Here is a 22,630-nt window from a genome sequence, read left to right on the forward strand (position 1 = left end):
CTGCATTCTTTACAGGCCCCGATTCTCACAGATCATGGGATTTTCCCCACAGAAGGGTAAATAAAGACGAGTGGTCTGTTATTGGACCACCTGATGAAGAAATGTCTTCCCAAAAAGAAATGGCTTATCCAGCCATGTGGTTGTGAAACTCTTGGGAAGTGTGTAATGTGCTAACTGCTCCGTCCTTGTTTAGACAACGGATGGTACGGTGATTCTTACCGCAGGTGCAAGTGCTAGGAGCTCTTGTAGCTCAAGCAACAGGCAGCTGGAGAGTTGTGGCTGAAGAACTAAGACCTGCAAACACGGAGAACAAGTTATGAAGTTGTTTGTTTTTTTTTTTTTCTGTTCAGAAAGGGAGAATGAAACATGGAGTAACAACAGGGAAAAAAAAAGAATCCAGGAGTAACATGATACAAAGCTGAAGGGAGTTTTCATTCTTATCTTTGTAATTTTTTTCAAGTATAGGTTGAGGGGAAGGATTGTTAACACAGGCACAACCTTGAAGTTACCTGGAAACCAGTATATGACACAAGAACGGGGGAAAAAAACAGGATAGGAACAGACACAGATATTGTCCCGAGTGATTTTACAAAGTGGCACGTCGAACCTCATTTAATTTCCTCAGCTCCTTCCTACCCTGCAGAACCTCTTCTACATAAAAGGTTAAGAAGAGGCTATAGGATCCTCGGTAGTTTCCAAACTAGGTGTTTAATACCTAGTGAAGTCTTCTCACTGGGTGCCTGAACTGCTGCGAGCCGTGGCTACCCAGTCCTTTGGCCAGCTACCCATGCCTAGTCCCGTCTTTGCAGCACTCCTCATTCCATCCCCAGCCAGCACAGGCAGCGACGGGCCCGGAGGTGCGCTGGGCCTAAGGGTGCGCCTTGGCCGCAGGCACTGGGTGGCCCCTCAGCCATGACAGTGGACAAGGACAAGGAAAGGGCTGACAGGCCTGGAAAAGGTGCTAACAAAATAATCAGGAGAAGCAACTGGCTGTATTGGTCTGCATGGAGTAAGAAAGAAGTAATGATCAGCTTGAAAAAAGCGTTATTTTAAAGATAGTGGACTTTAGGTAGAAGGGGCTGAAGTTAGAAAAAGCAGAAATAGACTTTGAAGTTAAATAGCGTCTCCTCTTCGTAATTAAATGCTTATGTTAAACATTTGGGAAGGGGAAGCTGGTGGTGGAGAGAAGAGGCATTACTGGAGTTTCACAGGAAGGCACAATGGTTATTGCCATTATCTACCCAAATTCTGTATTTTTCTTAAACCCACAGCAATTTTTCTAAGCTTCTGTGAAGTAAGGCCTACTTGGTATATAGAAAAAAAAAAGACGTGCAAAACTAGATATACAAAAAGTACTTCAGATCTGTTCTTCCCATCTAACTGCTTCTTAGTGCCCAAGACTTCCACTAACGCATCCCCTCACCCCCACGGCTTGCTCTCTTACAGCTGGATGCTAAAATTCCACGCGCAACGCTTTCCCGAGCTGTCCCTCCAGCCCTCCCCGTGAGTGCCCACGGGCGGCCGGCGTGACTACCCCGCTTCCCCCCTCACGAAGGCCTCCAGCCCCGCCGCCGACCCGCCCCCCCCCCCGCCTGAGGCACCGCCCCCCCGGCCCTGGCTGTTGAGGCGCGCCAACGCGCATGCGCCGGGGCCGCAGGTGGGGCGGGGCCAGGCGCCACGTGACGGGAGGGCGGGCGCCATGGCGCGAGTGGGGGCGGCGGTTGGTAGCCTAGATCCTGCCGGTGCCGCGGTGCAGCCGGGCCGGTCGGCGGCGGCGGCGGCGCCCGCGACGATGTCGTCCGTCGCTTCCTACGAGAGCCTGGTGCATGCCGTGTCCGGGGCTGTGGTGAGCGAGCGAGCGAGCGGGTGGGGGCGGTCGCGCCGCGGAGCCGTTGCGGGCGGCACCGGGTGGGTGGGGGGAGGGGGCGTCTCCTCGGCGGTGGCGGCGGCCGTTGGCGGTAACGGCGCCGGAGGGGTCTGGCGGGAAGCCGGGCCAGCGGGGAGGAAGGAATAGCGGGCAGAGCGGCCGTGCCGGCCTGGTGGGGGGAGCTGAGGAGGTCGCCGGCCGCCTTAAGCCTTTGTTTGACTGAGGGGCCGCCGGGGGGGGCCGTAGCAGAGGGGGCGGTTGGGTGGGGAGTCGGGGGGTGGGTGTGAGGGTGAGGCAGCGCGGGCGGGCCCGGCCGGGGTGCTGAGGTGTGCCCAAGCCCTTCACGGTGACAAGAAGAGGGGATTGGGATGAGGGGGCTCCCTGACACCGGGTCGCAGCTTCACCACCCATCCCATTTGCGCGCTCGGCAAAGCCCTCGTTTTGCTTCTCGCTAGTTTTGGATGTGGGATTTGGTAAACCTCGAGGCTGGCTGGCGTCCTGAGCAGCTGGAGCCTCCTCTGAGCCCAGTAGGAGCTGCAGGTGCGCTCCCTGGGAAACCAAGTCTATAAGCTTCTGAAGTTGGGCATCAAATTAATGATGAAAATTTAAGTCTCCCAGAAGTTAGAGGGACAGCACTTCAGCTATGTAACATACAGCTGTGTACGAAGCATCCGCATTCTGCGATTGCTTCATATAGACGTAGAAATTGTGAAGGGTGAGACGATGCATAGGTGTTAATCAAAACATAAAGCAAGCGTGGTGTAGCTAGAGGAGGTTTGTATGGGTTATTGAATTAAATTTTTCACATGACACTTGTGAATTAAAAAGTAGTGTTCAGTTTCTTTAGATTTCCTAGTATGCCCAGCCCTTGAACATATGAGTCCTAGCTCCGTAAATAGCAAATCATCTTGTACTTTTAACAGATTAAGAATTTTAGCACAAAGTAGCATGTTGGGCTGGGCGTACTGATGGATATTAAGCAAGCTGATGATGCAGCTCTACTCTTGGGTTATTCCAGACTGGCAAGAACACCTAAATGTGTATTTTGGCAATTGCTGATCTATTGTTCTGGCAAAACTTCCTGTTTTAATTTGAGTCCTTAAAAGAACTTGCGATGTCTTCTATAGGATCAAAGTCACTAAATATTATTGAACAATAAAGGCTGATTCTAAAAGGAAAAAAAATACTCCCAAAGGTGTTTTGTCTTTATCATAAATAAACATGGCATTGTTGTCTGCTCTTTAAAGTGTTATAAGTCTGCTAATTTAAGCATCAAAGGCAATGGGGATTTTGTTTCCACTTTCAAGAAATGGAACTCTCTCAAACGATCTCGTTATTGAGATACTGCTCAGTTTCCTTTTGCTGGCTTGTACAGAAGTTGCTAATGCTTTCTAGCCCTCACTGTTAGCTTCTCACTGTCATGTATAGTTTACTATAATCAGGCTGTGCTCCTGAACAAAGTTTGTTGTATGAACTGAACTTATAAATCCAACCATAAACTTAAAATGTGTAGTGAAATGGTATATCAAGTCCCTTGGTGGTGTTAATCACGTTAATAGAAATTCCCTATTGTATTTGAAGATTCTTATATCTCGGCAGTGATGTTGCTGTGAAGAAAGACAGAAATTTTTGGAGCTATTGGGCTTCTGTACCCTTGTGACTTCCACTTGCTGTCACTAATATTCATATACAATTTAAAGCTCTGGAGCAAGATTTTTTTCCTAAAACAAGGTGGCTTTTTTTTTTTTTTTTACTGCCTTATGCTGGAAACCTTTATTTTAATTTTATTTGTTATAGTAAAGATGCACTCATTGATTTAGAGATTTCTGTTTGCTGCTGTAATATATAAATTTTGGCAAGATCTTTGACATGGGTACTAACTGTTCTGATATTGTCTCACCATTTGTTTAAATTATTATAAAGCACACTAATGTGTGGATGTGATGCAAGATTTTTTAAAAAAAAAAAAAAGTAACCTGCAGAACTGTGCTGAGGCAGTGACTCAGAAGAACATGTCAGATCACAACATAATTTTTGTTTCTGGTGAAAGTTCATACATCTTCTGGGCTACCTAGTCAAACCTGAGACGAATGGTTTTGTGAGCAGAAAAAAAATAAATCACTGCCTAATTTCCTGGGAACTTGGAGTTATGTATTTAACTCTGCATGTAGCTGTAAAGTAACCTTCCTGTTACAAAAGCTGTAGGAATGGCAATTTTATAAGAATATTATGGCAGTAGTCAAACTGCTTTGTTTAACTCCGAATGTTGGCTGAAAACATAATTTATTTTTTTAGTATACATTTTAATTATTTTATTACTATTTTTTTAGAAAACCAAACTTTAGGCTGTGGTCCTGCATGCCTTTTGTTAGCAGCAGTCACCTTGGACCATTTGTTCTGGCTGCTTGCTGCCACCTCTTGGCTACTGCACAGTTGTTTATGTGGTGCTGTGGCTGATCAGGGAACTGATTTGATTGAAGATGTAGCCCAGTGGAAAAAGCTATTTTTCAGCCAGATTAGTTTCCTTGTCTGCAACATTGTGTAGGTGCCCAAAAAAGTTATGCCACCAGAGCGGAGGAGGCAAGGATGCAAATATAGTTGACCAAGAGCTGGGTTTACTTAAGCCAGTTTGTACCTGTCCTAGTGATTATTCAGTGATAGCATGACTTGGCTTGGAAAACTGCTGGGATTCAGCACCAACAGGGAGGTGGTGGGAAAGCAGACAGTGAAGCTTTACCCTTTCAACAGCACGGGGTCATACGCTTTATTGTAGAGTTACTTTCCTGGCTGATCTCAGGCTCAGATTCCTTACTGAATTGCACTTATCTCAAGGGTTTTTGTTGCTGGGGAAAAGGTTGGTGCTGCTCATCACTCTCCTTTCCCTTACTTCTAGCCATGACGTCCTGTCCCCTCCAGATGATGCTTCTGGCAGTCTTCTCACCACGTAGTTGAGTTGTTCCATTTATAAACCCAGGAGAAAAGTAATGCTGTTTTTCTGAGTTTATTGCCCTCAATTTAGCAAAAGGAGGGGAGAGGGTACAAATTACCTTTTATTGGCAGTAATCAGATCACCTGAGTTATGACATTCCTTTAAGCTATAGCTTCATATATGTTTTAAACCAGTTTTTAAGAAGCCTTTAAGGCTCATTGTGTGGGAGGGGTTCAAAGCTTCATCAGGGGAGGTTCAGACTTCGTGTTTGGAAGCATCTCTTTACTGAGAGGGTGGTGAAACACTGGAACAGGCTTCCTACAGAGGTGGTCGATGCCCCATCCCTGTCAGCGGTTAAGAGCCATTTGGACGATGCTCTTAATATGCTTTAACTTTTGGTCAGCCCTGTAGTAGTGGTCAGGTAGTTAGACTAGATGATAATTGTAGGTCCCTTCCAATTGAAATGTTCTGTTTTGTACCTCGTGTCCACCCCTTTGTCCTGTGTGCCACTACCCGAATTATTTCCCCATTTCCCTTTTCTGATTTTGAGTGCAAGTGTTTGTGTTGCTGTATAGTGGATTGCATTGAGGTTAGGATTCAGGATAAATCTCACTTCAGGAGGATGGAAGCAGGATAAATTGAGCAGGGGAGGGCTGGAACTTGTAGTGACTGTGCAGTCTTGTAGTTGTTTTGTGCATAGGTATGTGTAACTTTTGAGGTTGGCTTCAGAGTTGCTGCAATGCAGCTGTGATTAGGAGGTATATTTTGGCTCTTTCTGGCACTTTTTTTTTGTAGTGATACTAGCTTTCTAACTGACTTTTTTTTTTTTTTTAAATTTTTAGTCAGGTGGGTTCATTAATCCTACGTGCTGTCCATCTGTGTACACAGTAGGTACCGAGAATGAGCAGGCATCAAACAAGTAGGCGGGAGAACAGAAACAACCTTTTTGGCTAGAGTCCAAACTAAATCAGTTAAAATAACCAGGTAATTATGGCCAAATGTTTCCTTTCATCTGCTGTCTGATGTTATGAAAATTGGAGAAACTTAAGTCTTGTTAAGGCTTCATCCAAGAGTTGTCTTAGTGAGGAAACATCCCCTGAAAAATAATCCTCTGTTAGCCGGTTGTAGAGGTAGGTCCGAGCAGCCTTCTCAGGAGCTGGAGTATTTCCAGAGGCAAAGCTTGCTTAAACATATGGCATAATGCAGCTCTAGAAAAGTTCAAGTCAGACTGCAATATGCTTTAAGCACAGTGCTTGTGTGACTTACATATCCCAGACCTTCCCACCATTTAAATGGTTAGCATGGCTACTAATGGAAGAATGCCACAGCTTTAGCAGCCACTTAATGCATTTAATACTACCGTAGAGTGTTAACCAAGCCAGGCTCTTTTTGAGTTAGATATTGTTTCCAAAAGCTGTGCAATATTAATGCTGAAGTACTAAAGAATGATTAAGCTGGATGGTGGAGAGAGAGGGAACAGCTGCCACTGTGGAAGGTGAGGGCATTTGCAAATACGATATTTAACCTGTTGTAAAGGAGAGTGGCTGCTGACTTTTCCATTTAGAAGCTTTAATGGTTGGATTGCACAGGAAGTGAGGAGAGTGTGTTGGATTCACAGGAGGTGTGTCTGGTGACATCTAGGTCATAATTTAATTCATCGTATGTAATTCATGCCACAGGGGGTGTCTTGTTAGGCAGATCTTTATTGCATAATTGGGATTTAGTACAATGCTAGATTAAGTCCTGAAAAACATATACTATCAGTTTTTTTTCATGAACAAAAGTTTATGTGTGGTTTTTTCTTAAGTCAAACCAAGGTTATTGTAACACAAACGTTGCTTATGTCAGTTGTCTTTTTTTAAAAACTAGATATTGGGTACTAAGGGTAATGGTAGGTAGAGAAAGTACAATATGTTTGTCTCCTGACACCCACTTTATCAGCTCTCAGACTTCAAAAACTTTCTCTTTGGGCAAAAAGTGTCTAATGGTTTTAATTTTAGCTTGATCTAATACTACGAGGAAAAAAAAAAAAACCAACCTTGTTTATAAACATGGGAGCAGAACCCACCTCAGATAGACATTGTTATGTATGCAGTCTATCCCCTTTTTAAATTTACTCAGTACACTGGTTTCTGGGTGAGAAGTGAAGGGCTACAAAGAGTCTGGCAGGCACCTGTACAAGCAACTGATACACTATATAGCCAGTTTATTTTGTTTTTCAGGGCAGTATGACTGCAATGACTGTATTTTTTCCTTTGGATACAGCTAGGCTTAGACTTCAGGGTAAGTGTCAAACTCTAGTTTCTTTGTACAATGGTGTTTCTGTTCATCTTGGCTTGGGCAATTATAAGGGTGGTGGTAGGGGAACCTATCTTGCATGAACAAGAATCTTACCTGTGTAACACTAACACCATTAATCACTAACAGCGTTTTTCCAGCTGAAGGTAATTCTCCCTTTTGAAAGTATTGGGCAGCCTTTTAATTAGCTGAAAAGGCTGTGTGATGTGTGGCCAGACATGGCTTTTAAATGGTTATTTGAGACCAAAAAGAAAAAGATGTGAGATTACACAGGATTACATTTGTGTGTTGTTGCTTTTGGCTGTTGAGAACACTTGGAAACACAGGGGCGGTATCATGAAAAACTAGTCTAGAATTATTGCTGAGAATGGTTTAAAGGGAAAAGTAAGGGTTAGAACTGGGAGTAGGAACATCCAATATTTACAAAAATGCATCTGGGTATAAACTTTGTTGAACGCTCTATCTTCTAATCAAGTCACAGAATCACCAAGCATTTTAGCACTGTGACTAAAGCGCTATTAAGAACTAGAGGGAGATCATCAGACAGGTCATCAGAAATATGTGGTTGAGAAATGAGTACCATATCGCTGTTGAGCAGCTTTCAGTACAGGAAGGGACAGTATTTCACTAAAGCCTAGCTGTTCTGCTAGTCCTGGACAGGCTGGACCAATGGGCCGAGGCCAATGGTACAGGGTTCAGCAAGGCTAAGTGCTGGGTCCTGCACATGGGTCACAGCAACCCCATGCAGCACTACAGGCTTAGGGCGGAGTGGCTCAAAAGCTGCCCAGCAAAAAAGGACCTGGGGGTGTTGGTGTACAGCCGGCTGAATATGAGCTGGCAGTGTGCCCAGGCGGCCAAGAAGACCAACGGCATCCTTGCCTGTATCAGGAATAGTGTGGTGAGGAGGACTAGGGAAGTGATCATCCCCCTGTACTTGGCACTGGTGGGACCCCACCTCAAGTACGGTGTTCAGTTTTGGGCCCCTCAGTACAAGAAGGACATTGAGGTGTTGGAGCATATCCAGAGAAGGGCTATGCAGCTGGTGAGGGGTCTGGAGGACAAGTCTTATGAGGAACGACTGAGGGAACTAGGGTTGTTTGGCCTGGAGAAGAGGAGGCCGAGGGGAGACCTTATCACTCTCTACAACTACCTGAAAGGAGGTTGTAGAGAGGTGGGGGCTGACTTCTTCTCCCTGGTGACAAGTGATAGGATGAGAGGAAATGGGTTCAAGTTATGTCAGGCAAGGTTTAGATTGGATATTAGGAAAATTTTTTTCACTGAAAGTGTTACTAAACATTGGATTAGGCTGCCCAGGGAGGTGGTGGATTCGCCATCCCTGGAGGTTTTTAAAAAAAGGGTAGATGTGGTACATGGGGACATGGTTTAGAAGTGGTTTTGTCAGGTTAGGTTAACGGTTGGACTTGATGATCTTAAAGGTCCCTTCCAACCTCAACAATTCTATGATTCTAATGGTGCTAGTCTGGAGTTCCAAGGAATGATTTTGAGAGCAGTTAAGCAGGCCTAATTTTAGGCTCTTACCGAAGGAGAACCTACCTTCAGTTCCTGTCACAACTGTCAGATTAAGAATTGGTAACTACAGATACTCTGGTGCACAACAGAACTTGCTAGTTTGGGGAAGAATACAGAAGTAATCTTACCTGGCAAATGAAAATAAGGAGATACTTTCTGTATTTGCTGCAGAAATAGGGAATGTCTGTCCTTTATGAGGAAGAAGAAACATGCTCTTCTGGGGTATGTTCAGAATAGGAAGAATAAGAACTTAGATTCCATTTTTTAGTACTAATTTTCAAAAGCTTGATTCTTCTGTTTTCCAGTTGATGAGAAGCGGAAGTCTAAGACAACACCAGCAGTCCTGTTGGAAATAATCAAAGAAGAAGGCCTGTGAGTAGATACTAATTTTCTGCTTGTCTTCAATCAGACAAGCTCTAAAACTAATTTGAATTTGCTTTTAAAGTGGAATGGTTAGGCTGTGTCTGTGTGGACAGATTTTTTACTCTGAATTAAAATGTCTCCATATAGGTGTTATATGACTTGCATTATCTTATGCGTTCGTCTTTAGCTAATTTGGATTAACTTTCTTGAGCACCTTATGTAATTGATCTGTTCAGTGATGTAACTGTGCCTCCATTAGGGAGGTAGCTGTGCCTCCTCAGAAATGCAGGTTTGTATGCAAATGTAGCTTCATGTACCCGATAAACCAGCTTCGTCTGCCTGGATTCTTGGGTGTGTCCATTTCTCATAACCAAGATGAAACTCTTGGGCAGCTGAGCCACTTTCGACAGGATAATTGAGATGTGTTTCCCAGCTGGAAGTTTTTTCTCCTCCTAAGCATGTGGAAATAAACAAGTGACTTTATGCTGGTGAGATTCAAGATCTATCTATAGGCAGTTAACTTTCAGCAATGCTAGACTTCAGTATTTGCCACATAGTCTGATCTGAGCTGGCTCGGAAGAACAGTTCTGTGCGTGTCCTTGTTACAAGTATTTTTCTAAGTGAATCTCTGAAACTGAAGTAAACCAGAACTTCCAGGACATTAAGTGTAGCTTGGCCAATAATGTTTTGCCACCTTTGAACTTGAGCAGTTGGCAGCTGTATGCATGACTACTTCTCAGCCAGTTGGTGTTCTCTTTTGTTCAGATTCCTGCATTACTTTTGTCATATGAGGGTGGCGGGGGGGGGGGGGGGGGGGGGGGGAGAAAAAATTAAGAAGTTAACTGAAGTGGAGAGACTGCAAAAGGGGTCATCCTGCTTTTCCTGTGAAACAGAAAAAAAACAGTAATTCTGGCAAGAGGGGAACATTGTTTCTTCCAAACTTACTGTTTCTTCCAAACGTATTTATTCCAAAGGTATTGCTGGGTAAGGAATGATACTAGTTCTAGAGATGTGTCTGGAATAACCAAAAAACCCCAACCAACAAGAAGTCTGAAATGTGATGTGAGATCATAAACATCATGATTGCATTTAGTTTGTAGAGTCTTGTCTTATATTACACTTTTGAGACTGCTTTTCTCATCTAGATAATGCAAATAGGGTTAGCTAATAGTTTTCTGTAGAAGTTTATCAAACAGCTTTGCTTTCTTCCCAGCACTTTTATCCTTTTCTAGGTGATATGAAAGGTGTGCACTGAGTTCTCAAGGTTGCAGTTTGGAACAGAAGCTTAGGTTTTATTTATGTGCCGAAGTATTTGTATATGAATTACGAATGCTAGCACTGACAACTTAAGTCATTAAAATAGACTCATGTTTTTTGTCTTAGTTTCATGTTTTCTACTGCAAGGTGTTTCATTTGAAAATCATCAGAAGTTGTTCTTAACAAATCAAGCAAAACCAAACTAACATACTGAGTAAGAGGACATGGTCCCCAGAGGGTGTTTCTCCCTTCCTTTTCTACAACGGAAGAGAGGTGATGCAAAAATTGTTTTAATTCTACTCATGACTAACTGTGTAGTCAGTTAGCTTGTAACTGTATGGTTAGCTAAGCCTGTGACTTCAGAAACAGTGGTAATGTGGTGTATTCCCAGCTACATGGGAGGGAGAAGCACTTGATACATCTGAGATGGAAAAACCAGAATAGTCAGATGCTGCATTTACAGCCTTGCATCTTTTATGGACTCCTTCTTGGGGATCCTTATAGTCTGTGTATTCCCGATATTTTAATGAATACTAAAGAGCCTCCATGATTACTGCTGGTCATTGAGGAGTTTTCTTATGCTCTTAACACGATACCTGTCCTGTGCAGCTTCAGTGAAGGTGTGTATTGTTACCTCTCTTTGGATGTATTGTAGAACAAGCTGTGGAGGTAGGGCAGCTCTTGAGGTGTCCCTGTTTTACAGGCTTGTCAGGCCTGTCTGAGAAGGGAACTTTGTTAGTCAGCTGTTATGAAATCATTCTTAAATCAGGCTAGATTTAGATGATACACAAACAATAACAATTATTTGCAACACCTGAAAAATAAGATAGCTGTGAATCTTAAGGGATATTCAGTTTTTCATTTGTGATTAATCTAGTTAAATTTAAATAGGTAATGTCTTTTTCTCACTTACCTGACAGATTTGCTGTAGACTTTACTGCAAGGCATTTATTAGAAATTCCTCCCACCTGCATATTTCCCAGGTTGTGTCTTTTGGAAAGCTCTCCTTTGTAGAGCATATTAATTTAAGTAACTAGTCTTCCATCTATAAATTTATGTAAGAATCCAGACGTGTATATTTTTTTTTTCTTCCATATTATAGATTTCTATATTTTGTATTGAAGGAGTAGTTGTCTTGATTTCCCCCCCCAGCCTATGTTAACAATTGCTTTGTTTCCTTGGAGGTGTGAGCATCTCTTTACTGAGGTGTTACCTTTTGTATTGGACTGACAACTCCATTTCTTAGCAAAGATAAGAATTCTCCTTGTGACTTGGTATGTTTTAGCATATGGTTTAAACGGGCTGTATCAGTCTGTATTTTAATGTACGTACTTCAAACATGTATTCATCCCCTGGATGTTTGTAGTTCATTGCTGGCTGTTGGCAGAGAGCAAATACGGTGATAATACTTTTGGAGTGAGTAAGCCCCAAGCTTTTCACTGTAAATATATTGTACCTCTGCAGCTCCTTTTCAATGGAATTATTCCCAATTACTATAATTTATATTTTATAAGTGCTTAATTTTTTTATGGTACAGTCAGGGGTTTAGTATGGTTTGTTATCATTAATGATAGAGACATATCTAGTTATTGTGTTTAGTATACAGTATTATATCTCTGGGACCCTCCACAAACATGAAAAATCGAACAGAGCACATGAATCCTTTGCTGATCCTTACCATGACTTTTTGCTCTCTGTTAGGTTGGCACCATATCGAGGATGGTTCCCTGTTATCTCCAGCCTTTGCTGCTCCAATTTTGTTTATTTTTATACATTTAATAGTCTTAAAGCTCTCTGGGTCAAAGGTCAGCATTCAACCACTGGAAAAGACTTGGTTCTTGGCGTTGTTGCAGGTAGTATTTAAAAATCTCGATTTCATGAAAAACGTATTGTTAGTGTATTCTATCTAATGATTTTTTTTACGAAGTCCACTGGAGGTCACATTGAGTGCTTATACCTCCCCCTGTATGCAGACCTGCTTCATTTTACAGCTCTGTTTGATTGCTCTTCTGTGTCCTCCCCACCTCATAAGTATGTGCATAAACTGTTCCTGTTGTGAATTCTGGCACACAGCACAGTGCTGTTGTAGTCTAGTATTTTATTTGTGCCTGGTGTGTTGTTTACCATAGTATCTAAGCATCATCTTTTAGATGATGAAGACAAGTGGCAGGGAGAGGTGATAGTTTTTTTCAGAGGGAAAGATATATACCAATTCTGAAATATTTTTTTATTAGAATACGTAAGAGCTTTTAATGTAAGGATTTGGGTGCCAGCTTTCAGACTACTTTTAGGGTTGTCATCTGAAAGTGACAGTAAGTCTCTAGATATATGCAGGTACAGTGGGAACTTTATGTTCTTTTTTTATCCCTTCCTCTCATGTGGATGCTGCAGTGGCTTCTTTGAAGGGATGATGACACTAGTGGCTTTTCTAGAAAATCCAGTGTGAAAAATTACCACTGTGTACCTGTGTTTGCCTGTGCTATTCTGCAGGAATAATTTTCATGCAAGGACACCAAAATAAGCTGATTTTAAAAAACCTACAAAAAAAGGCCTGTGATTTTGGGGGTTGGGTGGTGGTGTTTGTTTAGTTTTTGCTGGTTTCTTGTAATTTCAGTGTGTAGGCAAAACATTGCTGAATAGTTGGGGGAAAGTAAGGAAAGAAATTCTTAAGTTGGCTTCATCACTGGTGGAAACTTTCTGGTAATTATATTTTGGAACAAAGGCTACAGGAATTGTCATTTAACTGACAAGCTATTATATCTTCAGTTTCTGTAGTTTATATCCTTATAATGGAATAATATGTGGTGTAAATTGAAAAATTACACTTGAGGTATTTACTAATTCTCCCTACTCGGCTCTCATTCCTCCTACTGGTAGCAAATACAGATTGGGAAAATATATTAAAAATTACCTTTCCAGTCCAGAAAATAAAGTTTTATGACTTCTCCTTTAACTGAGTCTGGGTGAAAAATTGCAAGCGTGCTGTGCTCTAACATGTTACTCCATAATGTAATCACATTGACTTTGGTTAAGAGAGGTTAATGTGGCTTGCCTTTTCTAGTGCTTGATTTTGCTCAAAACTTTTTTGAGAGCTGACTGTAGTCCTTGTGAAGGATACTGAAATATAGTTATGTTTATATTCTGCTTTTCTGAACCCTCTTAAAGGAAAAGAAAAAGAGCGAACAGGCACAATGTAGGTAGTAAAGTTTCACCTTTTTCAGATTTATTGTTCTTGATACTGAGATGGGCACACGGTGTTATATCACTGTAACAGAATAATTCAGTCTGTCACTCAGATTCCTACCAAACCAACCAGTGTAGAAGCAATTGCTAATTTCTGTGATGCAGAAATAAGAAAGATGAGAAGCTTGTTTTTAAATAGCTTCTTTAAAGTAACTGCCTCAGTCACTACTGAACAGGTATCTGATTTGATCTCATAAAATAATCCTTTTAACCTTATCACTCTGTTTCTTTCTGAAAGTAGGCAGGCAGCAAGTCATCATGGAATAAAGTAGGGCATGAAAGATTATCTTGTGCTCCAGTGCGGTGTAGTATACAACTAAGTAACAAGTTTACTTAAGATTCCTTCAACATGTCCATGTTTGGTGTGTTTTGTTTGGTGTTTGGCTTTATTTTAATTTTGGGGAGGAGTAGCAGAAATGCCTTCATGCTGCATGTAACCTGCTGACATCTCATTCACGGTGGAGCTGTGGGGAGAATACCTGAAGTAGCTTATTACGAATTACCAGTTTATTTTTGCTGTTATGCTGTGTTAGTTTTTTCCCCTCTCTTCCTACTAATTTCTGTATTGTGTGAATTGGGGTAAAAGGGGATAAGAAAACATTGAAATGTTCTGATTCTGGTTGATTTTCTTTGTGCTATGTTTTGCATTAGGTGTAGTGAATGTCTTATTGACCACTCCTCTTTGGGTAGTGAACACACGTCTGAAGCTGCAGGGAGCAAAATTTAGAAATGAAGACATTGTACCGACCAATTATAAAGGCATAATAGGTAAGCACCTGTTGTTGTCCTCAACCAAAGAGAAGTTCATTAAATTAAATATATCAAGGACTCTGGAGTTTGGAGAAATTTATTCATGTAATGGATTTCACCCTGGAATCTCAATGCTTCCCTATCACTTTGCAGTCATTGAGTTTTACAGGAAACTGGACATGGCCATTTCTGATAGTAATTAAGGGTTTGTAGTATGCACACCTGTAACTAAAATACCTTTTGCAAAGGCAAGTATCTTATACAGATCCTGGAGTAGCAGTGAGCTCAGTGAGGTGGTAGCTGCGAGTCTGAGTTTGCACAGACAATCTGCAAATTCAGCTTCACTAACCTTAATATCTTAATCATCCACAAGTTCATGCTGTCTTCCTTTTAAAAATAAATATAAATAAAATATAAATAAGTAATACTGTTGTTGTTTTGAACAAGATTTAGAAGACCTTGTTCATGTTGATGAGCGGTGTGTCTGTGCAGAGGATAAGCTTTGTTTACATTAATGGTGGTGTGAGCAAGGACCTCTTTTGTCACTATTTTACCGCTAATTTCCAGATTAGAATGGAAGATAAAAAAAGTAACATAAAAGACTACAGCGGATTTTAATACACTTTGAATAATGGGCTTCAAGTGTAACTTTTCATCTTCTACAGTCAGAATTTTGTAATCAAAATTTTAATGATTTTTTTTTTTTAACCTTGCTTCTCAGATGCCTTTCATCAGATAATACGAGATGAAGGAGTCTTAGCTTTATGGAATGGTACTTTCCCCTCTTTGCTGCTGGTTTTCAATCCTGCCATACAGTTCATGTTTTATGAAGGCTCTAAACGGAAGCTTTTGAAAAAGCAACTGCAAGTGAGTATGTTTTGAGGCCAGGTGATGGACTTTTTCTGTTATAAGACAGGTTCTTTGACATGTGTTACTTGAGCAAGTTCAGGAATGTAGGTTTGGTTTTGGTTCTTGTATTCTTGAGGGTTTTTTTTTGTTAGTATATCTTATTAAAAAAGATCCATGATTGTGAAGTGAGATGTGAGTCTCTCATGTCCCTAGGGAAGATACTCTTGTGATCAGTTCTTCTTCCTGTAAAAATAAAACTGCACCTCTTGTCCATATTTGTTTAGATTTGTTCACAGTCTTGATTTACATTAGAATTGAAATCTCTACTTTATCTGTTTTATGAGTATGTACTTACAGGCTGTTTTGAAGTCAACTCTTAACCCTTTTTCCAATAAATCAAGTATATTGAGCCTTTGAAGTATCACAGATTTTCTCTGGACCATGTCATTTTAATAACACTTTTTTCCTGAAGCACTCAGTTCTTCAATATCCTTTTTCCAAGGGTGGACACTAGAATTCAACACAGCATTGCAATCATACCTCCCTGATTATCATACCTACCTGATAGAGGTAGAATCGCTTTTCTGTCCCTGCTTTATAGCCCCCTTCTCTTTATTCTTTTCCTTTTTTCTCTATATCAGATACAGCAGCTTACCTGAACTAATGTTCCTTGTATGTTCTAGCAAATTGAAAAGCATTTGTGTTACTTTCTAGGATAGTGTTATAACATATAACATGTTTAAGCTGCAGTGCTTGGCTGTTAATTTGTGACTTTAGAATGTGTTTGGCTGTATCAAAATATTAGATCATATCAGTATGTTACAGAACCATCTTGTTTTTCCTCAAGACATAGTGAAATTATTTTTTCATGAGACTTTGCGTCCTAAAAGAGGCTTGAGTTTTTTACTATCTTCAGTCAATACTGCAGCTGTAGCACTCTATTTGTGCCTGATGGATCTATCCAGTTACATTATGGATAATACATTTTTTTGACTGATGAGCTGAGCTTCCCTCTGCATTGTTATTTGCCTGTTGTCTATATTTCTTGTGTTTCTTTTAAATTACTTTGTTCTGCCTTAAATTAAAGCATGTTTTGTCCATGGTCAATGGAGAGGGAAAATACTTATTTTTCCCCCTAGCAACGGTCTTTCTGTAGATATGTGTATTTTGGATAACATTTTTCTTCTGATTTGATCTTTTCATGATTGGCTTAAGTATATCAGACTGACTTTAAGATGTGCATGTATGTGCATATTTCTGATTGAAATATATTTTGCAAATTTGGAGCATGTTTTTATACGGGCAACTGTTTATTTTCAGTGATTAATTCACACTGTTAGACTGAGATGCACTGTAATCAGTTTAGGCTATAACAATGTATTTGGTTCATTTTGGAATATCGTGGGCTTTGGAAGTGAGGAAGGACTTCCAGCAGGTGTTCTAAACTAATAGGGGATGAGATTTTTACCCTATATCATCAAGACTAAGATTCTGCCTGATTGCGTAGTGTTGTGTCTTAGGATTATAGAGTGATGTTCAAGGAGTCTTCTACTGTCACCTTTTCACAAGTGTTGTGTGACTTGTCAGCTTAAATCTTGCAAAAGCTGAAATGCTTGCTGATTGATGGTATGTTTAAATGCTACTTCCCTTATCTTTTGCCTGCCCTTGGTGCTTTAAATTGGTCTAGTTGTATGGCTTTATCTCCACTACTTTTTAGTAACCTGGTTATAGTGAGCAAGTTAGAAATGCAAAAGCTTGTGAGCAGGTGGAAGTTACAAATAAACTTTAGTTGATGGAAAGTAAGTTGGTTGACCTATAACTAACTCTTTAAAATCAGAAGACCAAAAGACTTCATGAAATATTTATACCAAAGATACTTAAATAACCTGCTAGCAGGTTCTAGTATGGAATACCCAAATGCATAAGGGTAACTGGCTGTTTTGGTACAATGTGGACATAGTGTGTTCTTTATCTGTTGACAGCTCACGTCTTTGGATGCTTTTGTCATCGGTGCAATAGCCAAAGCAGTTGCCACCACCCTCACTTATCCTCTGCAGACAGTACAGTCAATTCTGCGGGTAAGAAAGAATTTCATTTCAGATTAACTGCCTCTGACTTCTGTATAATGCACACCCTGTCCTTATGGCTTGTTTTTCTTTGCGTTAATGAACCTGTCATTTTGGGACCTCCTTTGCACAATGCGGGTCATTGACAAGGGTGCCTCTTTTCTTTGATCCTGTACTGTCAGAATCTGATAGAGCTTGGTATTACTGGTGCATTGACAACATAAAGCATCGGTACAGCGTCTCACAGAAACTGATGCACCATACTGTTTTTAGTCACTGCAAAAATGTAGATTTACTTCTTGGAATACAAATGGAAAATGTGTCAAGTGGGAAAATAAAATCAAATCTTCTAAGCTCAGTTTGTTTCCAGATGACCTCAGGTAATAAAAAAAAAAAGTTCTTTTCATAGGTTTTGTTTTATTTGAATGATGGCCTGACCTTGTCAGTAGCCAGAATGTGATTCATCAGGGGAACCTGAGCTCCCTCATAAATAGTATCTTTAACCACTTGCCCAGCTTTGTACGCTAATTGTAGTGGTAATGGAAACACTTGCATTTGTTCTCACTTGCAATTTGTATGTATGCCGGACAATGCTGCTACCTTCAATATGTACCAAAACTGTTTTAATATTGAAACAGGACAAAGTTGAGGTGGGGGAGACCTGCCCATGCATAAGCAAGCATATTACAGTTTAATTTCGGTGCTTTTTCATCTATTTTTATAAGTTGTTTATTGATGATTTTTTGTAACAGTTAAATATTAATAAATATTTCCACATGCAGTATAATGCTATTTTCCCAAGTAAGGAGAAGCCCTAATTTGCATGTATGGTAAATCCATTATATATGTTTTAAAACTTGTCTAAATTTGGAGAATTAGTTGGATTATTGAACATGACTCTTCCATGCTAAGGGTATCACTTCTCAGACTTGTCTAACAGGGTTTTTTTATTGTTAATTGTTCATCTGGAAAAAGTTACTTTCATGCAAATTTTGTAATTATTTTAATTTTTCTTCTCTCTAATTAGAGTGGGATAAATGATTTTTGATGGCCTTTAAAAAGATAGTTTGGGTGCTATATTCCAAACTAACAGGACTTGAATATATTTACTGTGTGGTTGATGCTACCCAGAAAAGACACTAGGTAGAACTTTTGTGTCTGTACAGCTTTCAGCTTCACCAAGCCAATGGTGCACGAAATGGCATCCACATTGTAGATGCGTCAGCCACATCATAGTTTTTGTCAGCAGTCACTTTTTCTGAAGTGTTTCTAATGTTTGATCAGTTGAGCTAGTGCCTTCGTTCAGTATTTTATCCTGTTTTAATAGCCTGGACACGTCTCAGGAGTTAAACTAGTAACACAAACTTTTATTACTGAAGTGACAGATACAGAAAAACATTTAAGCAAATTTAGCTTTGTTCGGATAAGTTGCAACATCTGTTTGTTTTTAATTTGTGATGTGTTTTCTGCTGGTGTGAAGGAAAATTGGAGTGCTCTGTTTTAGCTTTAGCATTGCACAGCAGCACAGCTTTCATGGGGCTGAATCATTATAACTGCTTCAGCCCTTACTCCTTTGTGTGGTTGCTATAGCAATGGTTACAATCTTGTGACTATTACTTCATGTTTTGTCTGTCTCTCTTTGGCTTTTTGAACATAATTCTTCTGTCTCTCGGTGACAGTGTTATTCTTTAAAAAAAGGGCAGGTCTGGTAAGTTGTGCTGGTAGCTTGATGTACTAACCAGCTGCTGCTTACTGCTCACCTCAGCTGAAGTTAGCTAGTTCACTGCTGGCTTGCTTGAGCAGTGGTGAGTTGCCTTTCTGCTTATCCATCAGTGTCCTGGTGACAGTGGGATTCTTCTCACAGTGGCCCACTGTGAAATAGTGGCGTATGTGCTACTTCTCCACGCAACTCCATCCTCTCCTTGGGATGATGGGGATGCAAGGACCTTACCTCTAGTTCTGCAGTTACTAGGGGTGACTTCTTTCCCTTTGCTGTATGAAAGAAGTAATGTCGAGAAACCCTGAACACTTATGGTGAGAACAGCACAAACACACATCTGTGACTTCAGGTACATCTGTGATACCTGTGCTGTTGAGTTCAAACTTGCACTGCTTTGAAATCTGTTTTCTAATCTAAAGCTAGCATTGTTATATTGATAAAGTTTTTGTCACTCACCCTAAATGATGTTCAAAAAAAAGTTATGAATAAAGGTGTTTTATTTTCAGAAATAACATTCTGCGTGAAGACAACACAAGCTCAATATAATACATAAAAACTTACACATTATAGTTAAGTTCTATTATAAAATTAGAAGTACAGGACTCTTTTCAACCTTAAACCTTTAAAAACTGTTGTTTGAAATTTACTAGGCTTCTTTGTGATGAAGTATATACACCTTTGCTTTCAACTCTTTGGCAAAGTGCTCTTCTTGCTTCCATATAATGAACAGTTATCCTGTGTAATTGATAGTGGTAAGCAGCTTACAGCCTTGCCGTTTGGTATGTCTATCTCCTTTTCAGTCATTAAAAATGCATGGCAGTGGCGTTACTCATTATGCAGTGACAGTGTTCTTTAGCCTATATGTTGGTAAACAGTGGATAAATTAAATTTGCCTCTGGAGAAATAGCAATACTGTTTATGTTCTTAGTGATCCTGGGTGAAAAAGTTCTCTTTGAAACTCAAGCCTCTTTTCTCTAGTGTAGAGAATGTTAGTCCCTTTGGGAAATCTGCTGCAGTAATCACTTAATCACTAAAGTATTGACGTCCTAGGGAGAAATGAACTTTTTCTCCCCCCTTGATGAACCTTTCTTTGCAGTACAAAAATAGTCTGATGGTGGAGAAGGAAGCACCTAATCTTAGTTTGGAAGCTTATGAGTAATCTTGGCAGTGACTGGCACTGTAACTTGGAATTTGAGTTGATATTTATCAGTATCAAATGATTGGGTTGCTGATGAGATCTTGGGTGGTGAGCACATATTTGCCTAATAAAGGGAGATTGCCAATGGCATTCTGTTGCTGCTATTTCCATCTGAGTTCTTAAGACACTAACAAAAGGACGTGTGTCATCCTGGCATTTTCTTATAATTTCTGAACTGCCTACATCTGCTTGCGTACTCTACCTACTGTCAATGGTAATTTCGTACACTGAAGAAGTAGCGGTTGTGTGACTACGTTCTGGGAGAAACTCATCCACAGGTAGTTGCTCAAGTTCACCTTTATTAGCACAGAAGCATAATACAGGCTTCAAAAGCTATTTGGTTATGTGGCAACCTTTGTATAGTAACAATTCATAGTTACAGCTTGCTGACAGTACTGTCGCCCTGTATCATATAAGAGTATCAATGAAAGAGTATCAATGAATGCTAGAAGAGGAGTTGTTGAAGTTGAAAGTTTAACTCCAAGACATAAAATTACAGCAGCAGCTATCATACCTACTGAAAAACAGTTTGGGGATAAGCAAACGCATTGAGTAAAAGAGAAGAATTATTTAGGCCAGGTAGGTGGATCAAACAATTTTAGATTCTTCCACAGCAGCTCATGTGTAAATGTTTTGCTCAAAGACCATTCCTGGGCAGATAAACTTTGGGTTCAGCTATGGAATCTCAATGGTAGTAGTAATGGTTTGCAGATGTATGAAGCTTTGAAGCTTTGTTAAATGAAGGCTGAGGAAGAACTTGCTTTGAATGTCATCTCCCTACTAAGACTCTGCAAATCATGCTTTTGAGATCTTGAAAACTATTTCCTCCAGAGCAACTGAAAGAGAGCAATATGACCATGTGTAACCCTTTCTTAGAATCCATCTTAAAACCAAAAACTTATTGTAGCATGTACTACTTTAATGCCTGCTGTGTAAAGCTCAATAGTGTGAGCTTTTGGCCTCAGTTCTTTGCTGATGGCTAGTATAGCCTGGAAGATGTAAAGGGAAGTTTAAGAAAGGCTTCCAGATTTTAGGCATGTGTTGGGTTCTCTGCCTGGCACCATGGGGAAATAGTACAACAAAATGCTCTTCCTTTTTTTCAGTTTGGACGCCACAGGTTGAATCCAGAGAACCGAACACTAGGCAGTCTTAGAAATGTTCTTTACCTTCTTCAACAGAGAGTGAGGTGAGCTTTCCATTTTTTTCTAACATGATATGGAAGACTTGAGTATTATTAACATGTTGAAAATGTTGCTGGATCTGGCTCTTGTTTCTTTTTGCCCCCCTTGAACTTGCCATTTGAGTCAAACTGTTTTTTGTAATATACTGCAGAATAAGTACACAAAACCAAATTCTCCTAAATATCTGTACACTAAGTGGTATCAAAGATGTCTATGGATATCAATTCATTCCCCTCTCATCTTGAAAAGAAGCAATTTCTTGCACAAAAGACTAACTTGCTGCAGAATTTTCTCTTCAAAATATAATAAATTTATATTTTGAATATATATAAATTTAAGATTCTTACAGTTGTCATTAACTTAACCTGTGATATTCTTTGTAGTGTAGAAGGCTATTCACATTTGTTTTCTTGTTTGTTTTCCTTTTTAGGCGTTTTGGATTAATGGGACTCTACAAAGGCCTTGAAGCAAAGCTCCTGCAGACAGTCCTTACTGCTGCTCTTATGTTTCTAGTGTATGAGAAACTGACTGCTGCAACCTTCACAGTCATGGGGCTAAAGCATTCACGCAAACATTGAAAAAGGAACCTATGCCAAAGATTATGGGGTCTAGAAAACACATACCACTTCTGAGACTAGACTGGGTAACAAAGGGTCCTCACTTTCTCTATTTCTCTCTTTTTAGCCATCTCCATCTCCATTATTTGGAGAAATTTGGAATACACTTTATAGGACCTGTTGCCATGAATTCAGGGATAGCCCATTCCCTATTCTTCTGTGAACTCACTGTGTTAAGAAACAAAGCAGAGACCTTATTTAAGCACTTGACATGAAATTTTAACTACTATATGATTTGGTTGACATTCTTGGCAAGAATGAGTATCTCTCACTACGCTTTCTTGTTTTCCCTCAAATCATCCTCAACTGTTCGATCTTTACGTTCTATGAGCAGCTGGTGGGGCTGGTTTCACGTTATTTTCCTTGACCTGTGTTTATGTCACTTCATATTTGGTTCATTAAAATAATTCATAAAGAACAAAATTTTTGACATAGTTTTCTTTTAACTTCAAGTATGTTCGTGGCACAGAATAAAATACTGCCCGAAATACTTGGTGGTGAGTTTTCTGAACTGCTGGAATGTGTATTACCAGCGAGTAGATATGCTGCCTTCTTGAATCCACCTATTTTGAATCTTGAAAGTTTTGAATGCAGATACTGGCTAGATAGGAGGAACATAACCTCTTGCTTTTTCAACATAAGTACCTCAGGTGGCTTCAAGAAAATGGACTTGCTACACAGAAATACATGAAGTTCTGTAACCCCGTTCCTTGTGGGAATATGTGAATTCACGCCATGTTTTTATACAGACATGGAGCAATA

At 40.2% G+C, this 22,630-nt stretch overlaps 1 protein-coding gene across 1 annotated transcript; it reads left to right on the forward strand.

Moving 5' to 3' along the window:
- Positions 1-1,725: 1,725 nt before the first annotated feature.
- Positions 1,726-22,345, forward strand: SLC25A17 (solute carrier family 25 member 17). Its single transcript, XM_082496158.1, has 9 exons — positions 1,726-1,846; positions 7,019-7,079; positions 8,930-8,996; positions 11,946-12,097; positions 14,139-14,255; positions 14,959-15,104; positions 17,069-17,164; positions 21,174-21,256; positions 21,682-22,345. The coding sequence occupies exons 1-9, from the start codon at positions 1,793-1,795 to the stop codon at positions 21,827-21,829; spliced, it is 924 nt and encodes a 307-aa protein (XP_082352284.1). The 5' UTR covers positions 1,726-1,792; the 3' UTR covers positions 21,830-22,345.
- Positions 22,346-22,630: the final 285 nt, after the last annotated feature.

This window comes from Vanellus vanellus, assembly GCF_965231255.1.
Source record: "Vanellus vanellus genome assembly, chromosome: 1".
NCBI classification, from domain to species: Eukaryota; Metazoa; Chordata; class Aves; order Charadriiformes; family Charadriidae; genus Vanellus; species Vanellus vanellus.